Below are 8,548 nucleotides of genomic sequence, written 5' to 3'. Positions count from 1 at the left end.
AAAAAAAAAAAAGTGGACACAATAATTGTGCCAACTTCATAGTAAGATTTAATCACTTACTATGTGTAAAGCATTTTAATCACTCAATAAATGTTATTAATTTCCACACAGTATCAAGCACTCAGCCTTATATGATGGTCAGTTCTCTTTCTTTTCCCTTCAGAGGTACCAGTTTGCCACTCTTCCAGGATTAAAGAAATCTATAGCAAGCAATATATAAATTCACTAATATATTTTGATTATACATAATTTTAGCACATATACATGTATGCCTAAATAATTAGGCTTTGGATTTTTATAAATTACAATATATGTAATCTTTGGCTAATTTTTTCATTCCACATTTCTAAGATTCATCCATGTTATTAAACATAGCTCTGTTTTATTCATTTTTATGTTATTACATTGATGTATATGAAGTGATTTTTAAAAATCTAGAGAATTATTCTTCCTTTTGTCATGTTATTACATGAATAAAATAAACTATATCATTTGAACACTGGCTGCTTTTAGAAATAAATTAATATCTTGGCTCTGTAGCTCAGTGGCTAGGGCACCAGCCACATACACTGGACCTGGCGGGTTCGAACCCAGCCCAGGCCTACCAAACAACAATGACAACTACAACCAAAAAAAATAGCCAGGTGTTGTGGAGGGTGCCTGTAGTCCCAACTACTTGCGAGGCTGAGGCAAGAGAATAGCTTAAGCCCAAGAGTTGGAGGTTGCTATGTGCTGTGATGCTACAGCACTCTACCAGGCAACATAGTGAAATTCTGTCTCAAAAAAAAAAAAAACAGAAAGAAAGAAATATATTAATACCTTAATTATGTATTCTGTTCATTATTAATGATCTCTTTTTATAATATTTCTCAAAGTGTTACTAACGTATAATTTGAATTTTAAAAATCTAATTTGGTTATTTTGGTGGTAGAGATTGACTTTGCCAATTAAGTTGAGCTTATGCCAAACATTTTTTATAAGTTCAGTATCTGAAATCTCTAGCTCCAAGGCTGACAAAAATATTGAAAGCTGTGACCAGTAAAAGCATTTGTCAAAAGGGTATACTGACTATTAATAACATTTTATTTTCACAGTCTGTTCTGGAGATAATAGTCTGCTTACAAAGTGCTCTTTGTACATGTAAAAACTAACAGATGTAAATAATAATCATTTGATAAGCCTTATTAACTTTTTTTTGGCATATGTCCCAGAAATTAAGAAAGCAAATGACTACCAACTGAGAAATAACAACAACATTGCAAAATAACCTAATCCAATTCTTACTTAAAACCATTGCAACTAATTTTTTATAATAGATTACTATGTAATCTTAGGCAAGTAATTCTGAAAGAATTCCAAAAATTGGGTGATATTCTAACAAAGCTCTTTCCATTCCTATCTACTTGTTTGGTTGTTTGTTTGAGACAAGGTCTTGCTCTGTTGCCAGGCTGAATTGCAGTGACATTGTCATAGCTTACTGCAGCCTCCAATTCCAGAGCTCAAGTGATCCTTCTGCCTCAGCCTCCCAAGCAGCTGGGAATATCAGACTGCACCACCACACCCTTTTATTATTTTTTTTTCTTTTGGTAGAGGCAAGGTCTTGCTATTGCCCAGGCTGGTCTTGAACTCCTGGTCCCTAGTGATCCTCATGCTTTGACCTACCAAAATGCTAAGATTACAGGCATAAGCCACCATTCCCAGCCCCTATCTACTTATATAGGTGAGGAAGTTTTACCAGCTTTGTCATTAAATTGAAACATAGGAGTAGAATTAATGTTTACATTTATCTCACACAACCAATAATATTATCCAATTATAGTTACATTTGATTGCATTTTTTAAAAGCTCCATTCATCTCGTTAACTGGTAGACTTCCACTAGATCTTTACTTTATTACTAATGATTTACCAAAATGTCTAATAAATTTGTGATGTTTTGAATATGGTATCTGGCTAATAATTTTACAAATGAGTCAATTCAGCACAAATTTTATAAAACTCAAAGCCTACTGGTCCACAGGAAATTAAAATATTAAACATACTTATCTATATATTTTGGAAGATGGGGGAATTGTGATGTAAATATTAGTTCAAGGAGATAGAAAAATGGTTTAAAATGTCCAACTGCTAAGTAGTATATATTTATATTCTTTTTTACTAGACAGTGGGTATTAACACTTTGTAATGATATTCACACATAAGCAAATATATTTTTAAAAGACATGTAACAGTTTGGGTTTTTTAATTCAATATTTGCAATGTTTCAGAAATGAAAGCCCCTGCTTTTATAGCATGATAAAGAAGTTTAAATATCTAATTATATTGCGTAAGAGGGTATACCTATTTTGAAAAGCTTTTGGAAGTTGACAAGCAAAACAGTCCCAAAAAAACTAACCTAGGCAGAGTACAGGCCTATTTAAGGAACTCTTATCTATGCAACTGAACATCTCAACACTCCAACTAAAAAAAATTGGAAAATATATGGCATGAATTTCAATTTTTAAAACTGTAAACACAATGGAAATTTTATTTGGAGTTTTATTTTTATTTTATTTTTCATTTTAATTTTCATTATAATATGATCATTTGCTGGCTGGGTGCAGTGACTCACACCTGTAATCTTAGCACTCTGGGAGCCCAAGGCAGGTGGCTTACTAGAGGTCAGGAGTTCAGGACCAGCCTTTGAAGAGTGTTCTACCAAAAGTAGAAACAATGTGTGCAGCACACCTGTGGTCCCAGTTACATGTAAGGTGGTGACAGCAGGATCACTTGACCCCAGGAGTTTGAGGTTGCAGAGAACTGTGATGACACCACTCTACCACTTTATCCAAGGCTACAGAGCAGAGACTCTGTCTCCAAAAAAAAAACAAAAACAAAAAGCAAAGAAAGGAAGACAATTTGATCATTTTCATTTGCTGATATGGCATTATATAAAATAATTTTATTTTATCATATAAATTTATCTGTAACTTGGACTATTTGTATTGAACAGCCTACTTAGCCATAATTTTAGGTTGTAATTTACAGTCTATGTCAGATGACGTGGAGTTAGTTTAGGTCAGGGAAAGTAGAGAAAGCACCTTTGTACCCCCATGAATGTTCTTACAAACACCTAAAAAGAGAAAATTCCAGCACCTCAAAGAAGCTTCTGCTCTCTCTTCACTTCTCCCGAATTTCTCCATGAAAACAGAGGAGTGAATTAATTAGTTCCTGAAAAAGCAAAAGTCTGACATCTATCTGGATTATATTTCTTTACTTGGATGGATTAAGACCATGAAGACCACTATGAGCATGTACATTGTTTCTTTTTGACTTTTTCACTAGACATTATGTGAGGCAGACCTTGATCTTCAATTCAACTCTCCCACCTCTCCACATAAGAAGTTACCAGGAGTATATTTTGGAAGGGGGCTGTCTCTTCCTGACCATTAATAAAGCCGGTGCTTGGAATGGAGGTAGGTATTACCAATAAGGATACTTATGTATCCAAGAGAGAATTTATGCATTTGATAGAGTGAAGAGAATACAGAAATCATAAAATTATTATTAATAATTTTCAGGATTGGTTTGAGCAAATTACATGTATGTAGGTTGTTAGTATTTACCGGGCTCAAGAAGTCTGAAGAAGGAATTGTGCTGGTGGCATATCTAACGTCTCATATTAACATGGAAGTTTAGAGAACTCATAAAGATATCCAAGCAGAGACTAATAAAATGCACACGTGTGTGCACACACATATACACACAATAGAACACACCAGCCTTGAGCTCAATCCTATTCCCTCTCTGAAAAAAGAGTAAGTCTAGTTAAGCATTGTAAAGTTTTACCTGTCCCCCTTGTCCCTTCACTGAAGCAGGTTAGACTTGAATGAGATGTTTGTAGTTCAGACAGCCTTTTGTCAGTTTTGCCATATGTAAAATGGTAAGTCACTGGGAAGGAAAAGGAAGGATTAGTGTTCATCAATCTTTTGCTGTAGAGCCTTATGTTCTATATCTGTGCCATGCCAGCTTACCTCCAATTCCCACTCTTTTTTCTATGCAAAGTCAATAAAGGCCTTACAGAATTATTGCTGGCTTGTATTCATTTATATTACTTGTTTCTTTATATGTCTGCTCATTTATTTTTGGTCTTTCCCCCCCTAGAATTTAAGTTCCATATTCCAGGGCAGAGATTCTGTTTTCTACATCAATTATAAATGCCTAGGGTAGTGACTGACACGTAGTCATCAATAGAAATTTTTTGACTCATTGAATGTCTGTTTTCTCTTAATTTTAATAAGCTTGAAGCAAGCACACAGGTTATTTTGATGTTTTCTAAATATTTCTAAAAGTAGATGGCCATAGATAAACATATGGGGTACATAACAAACAAAGGGAGATTTTAAACATTTATAGAGACATTTTTAAAATAAATTTTTATGTTCATGAGTGTACACATTGAACAAGACCTATTCTCTCTGAGGTCCTGACCTGATCTTCACTCATTTCTTTTGTGTGCTACTGCTACCAAAGTTCAAGGCAGTCAAACCTTTCTTTTTTTTGTTTCTGTCCCCCCTTCCCCCAAACCTTTCTTTCTTTTAGCCCATTTTTTGGGATTCTGAATTTCTGTTGCTTCTTAATGAAATAACTATTCTTAAGTCCTCTTCTCTCTTCCACTTAATGATGAAAAGCAAATCAAATTCTAATTTTAGTGATGTTTTTTGTGTTTTGCTAAACACTATGAGATTTATTTATATCTTCTAGAGAACTGCATCCATGATCTGTTTGTTACAAGAAGTCACTTTCACTTCCTCCCAGAAAATTCAATAACTATTTTCAATCACCTCATCAGTGAATAGAAGACCAGACAGTGGATTGGAGAGCAAAAAGTTCTCTGAGAATGCTCATATAACTTGAAATATGTATCTGGATACAAATGAAGTAGGGAAGAAATATGCTATTCTCTTTAATTCCATTATTTCATTCTAATAGTTTTTTTCTCATATTGGAAAAAGTCCCAACATGAATCAAAGACACTAATCTAAAATATGACCACTATAAAAGCAGTTAGAGTTGGACTGCCAATAGAGAGGCTTTGTGACTAGAGAACACATGATCATTGGCAGACCAAGTCCTGGAAGATGGTGTCTTATGCGGTCTGACAATTCATATTCATAAATTCATCCTAGAAAAAGTGCTACAAATTTCTTTTTTTTTTTTTTTGAGACGGAGCCTCAAGCTATCCCCCTGGGTAGAGTGCTGTGGCATCACAGCTAACAGCAACCTCCAACTCCTGGGCTCAAGTGAGTCTCCTGCCTCAGCCTCCCAAGTAGCTGGGACTACAGGCGCCCGCCACAACGCCCAGCCATTTTTTGTTGCAGCCATCATTGTTGTTTGGCGGGCCCGGGCTGGGGATTCGAACCCACCACCTTAGGTGTATGTGGCTGGCGCCTTGGCCGCTTGAGTCACAGGCGCCAAGCCTACAAATTTCATTGCTAAATATCACCATGGTCAACTTTGAAGCATTTTCCTTGGGTATCTGTGCACCAATGCCAGTGCCTAATCCACCCTTCAAAACAATTTTAGAACTCTTTTTCTGGAATGACCGTCAGAGCTATCATTGTACAAGGTCTGACAATTAAGTCTGCAAACTTGCCACTGTACACTTACATTGCCAGTACTGCACAAACAATTTGGTAAGATTTCATAACCTTGGGCGGCACCTGTGGCTCAGTGGGTACAGTGCCGGCCCCATATACTGAGGGTGGTAGGTTTGAACCCAGCCCCAGACAAACTGCAACAAAAAATAGCTGGGCATTGTGGCAGGTGCCTGTAGTCCCAGCTACTTGGGAGGCTGAGCCCAGGGGTTGGAAGTTGCTATGAGCTATGATGTCATAGCACTCTACTGAGGGTGACAAAGTGAAACTGTCTCAAAAAAAAAAAAAAGGCTTCATAAACTTGATATATCAATGTCTCACAACTGTATTCAGGTCAATGAGTGGTGGTGTCTTGCTGAGTGGTATTTATTATTGTGCTGTGTGCTTTTGTGTGGGGCATGACAACAGCTCTAATTGCTATTCTAGTAAAAGAGTTCCAAAATTGCTTTGAAGAGTAGACTAGGCACTGGTGTTGGTGTATATCTTCTCAAGGGGAGTACTTTGATGATGACTATAGTGATATGTGGCAATGAGGTATGCAGCACATTTTCTAGGATGAGTTTGCAAATTTAATTGTCTATCTCATAGATGATCACTACAATGAGTAACGTACATGTAGGGCTATGATTCATAAAATGCTAATGAAAATAAGTAAATCTACAAGAGTCAGTTATCAAAAGATAAAGAAAGAGCAGGAAAGGGAGGAGAAAAAAATCAAAAAATGTGTAGCATTCCAAGTAAGAGCCAACATATTAAAAGGGTAAAAGAGAACATACCCTAGGAAATCTTTAGGGAATATGTGAGAGAAAAGGACCAGGGAAACATACCTCAGTGAAGAACTTACCTACACAGCTCACAATGAAACAAGTACTGAGGAGTGCGATGGAAATCACAGCAACAGACCATAACTTCAGAGACCAGCAGACTCCTTTCTCTGCAAGATCAATGCCACAACTACAATTACCAAAGGGCCAGGGAGCCAGAATCCCCAGGAAGTTTAAGAGCAATGAAGAAACTAGATGAAAAGCTTCAGAATAATTAAAAACTTCAAGCAAGAATAGAGCTTGAGAAATCTCTCAGAATAAATGTCTAGGTAGTATCTCTGAAGCCCAAAACAATCTATGCAAAACTCATCCTCCACTGACTTTTATCTGTATTTCCTCGTTCTTTCTTCTTAAATATCACATTCTTCTGTTGATTCCTATCTTTCTCACAACATGATTTTGTCTCTCATTTCTCATATCCTTCTGAATTAATATCTTGTTTTTTCCAGAGATATCAAAATCTGCATGTCCACATTTACTGCAACACTATTGCCAATAACCAAGATATAGCATCAACCTAAGTGTCCATTTGCAGACGAATGAATAAAGAAATTGTGGTCTATATACACAATGGAATATTATTCTGCCACGAAAAAGCATGATATCCTATTATTTGCAACACATGGATAGAACCGGAGAATGACAGGTTTAGTGAAATTAGGCAGGCACAAAAAGAAAAAGGTAGTATGTTCTCATTCTTACTACACACAAGAGACCTAAAAAGAATTGATGACATAGAGAGTAACAAATAGAATGGTGGTTACCAGAGGCTGGAAAGGGTATTAGGAAAAGAGAGACAAAGAAGAATTGGTTACAAACACATAAAAAAAATGCTCATTGTCCCCTTCATCAGAGAAATACAAATCAATACACTTTGAGTTATTACCTAACCTCAGTGAGAATGACCCACATCTCAAGGTCCCAAAGCAAGAGATGCTGGTGTGAGTTGGGAGAGAAGGGAACCCTCAGGAATCAATGGTGGGATTGCAAACTAGTACAGCCTCTATGGAAAGAAGTATGGAGATTCCTCACAGAACTAAAATAGACCTTCCATTTGATCCTGTGATCCAATTACTAGGTATCTACTCGGAAGGAAAAAAAAGACAATTTACCATAAGGACATTTGCAGTTAAATGTTTATAGCAGCACAATTTACAATTGCAAAGTTATGGAAACAACCCAAGTGCCCTTCAACACATGAATGGGTTAATAAATTGTGGTGTATGTATACCATGTAATACTATTTAGCCATAAAAAAGATGGATATTTTATATCTTTTGGAACAACCTGGTAGATGTGGAAAACATTTTCCTAAGTGAAGTATCACAAGAATTAAAAAACAAGCATCACATGTCCTCAGTTCTAATGTGAAACTAGTAGAGTAACAACTATATGTTCACATGAGAGAAAAACTTAATTAAATTCAAGTAGGGGGAGCATAATTCAGGCCTTGGAGGAGCTGTGACTGTAACACTCTACTGGACGAGTTTTCCTGAAGCTGCCAGTTCTTTTAGAACTCATCAAATTGAGGCTGCTCCAACCAGCTCTCCAGGTGGTTAATTTAAGGCAAATCTTGTTAAGCAGATTGAGAATAAGCTCAAAGAGGAAGTGGAATAGTTTGTGAAGAGAATCGGTGGTATTTTTGCCTTCAAATTGAAGGATGGCCCCGAGGATAAAGAAGCCACGTGGCTGTAAAGATTTAAACTTAAGACATTAAACTATAAAGATTCTTGGAGAGAGTGCAGGAGAAACAATTGAAGAAATTGACCTGGGAGAATACTTTATGAGGAGGACCCCCACACACACCCCAGGCAACTGAAGCAACACCAAAAATACATTACCGGGATCTGATCAAACTAAAAAGCTTCTGCATAGCCAAGAACACAGTAAGTAAAGCAAGCAGACAGACCTCAGAATGGGAGAAGATATTTACAGGTTATGTTTCTGACAAAGGTTTAATAACCAAAATCCACAGAGAACTCAAATGTATTAGCAAGAAAAGAACAAGTGATCCCATCTCAGGGTGGGCAAGGGACTTGAAGAGAAACTTCTCTGAAGAAGACAGGCACATGGCCTACAGACATATGAA

At 36.5% G+C, this 8,548-nt stretch overlaps 1 protein-coding gene and 1 pseudogene across 1 annotated transcript in view; one reads left to right on the top strand and one right to left on the bottom strand.

Annotated features, from left to right (window-relative positions):
- Positions 1-8,548, bottom strand: part of LOC100949268 (C-type lectin domain family 6 member A-like) — a 26,615-nt gene that overhangs the window by 14,524 nt on the left and 3,543 nt on the right. Inside the window, exon 2 of the mRNA XM_023517123.1 lies at positions 3,828-3,929. Within this exon, the coding sequence (XP_023372891.1) occupies positions 3,828-3,929 (102 nt within the window). The remainder of the gene's footprint in view (positions 1-3,827; positions 3,930-8,548) is intronic.
- The window catches only part of LOC105887668, a 3,482-nt pseudogene continuing 1,076 nt past the window's right edge, over positions 6,143-8,548 (top strand).

This window comes from Otolemur garnettii, unplaced genomic scaffold, assembly GCF_000181295.1.
Source record: "Otolemur garnettii isolate 467f Iridium unplaced genomic scaffold, OtoGar3 scaffold00104, whole genome shotgun sequence".
NCBI classification, from domain to species: Eukaryota; Metazoa; Chordata; class Mammalia; order Primates; family Galagidae; genus Otolemur; species Otolemur garnettii.
This window is presented reverse-complemented; position numbering and strand designations above follow the sequence as displayed.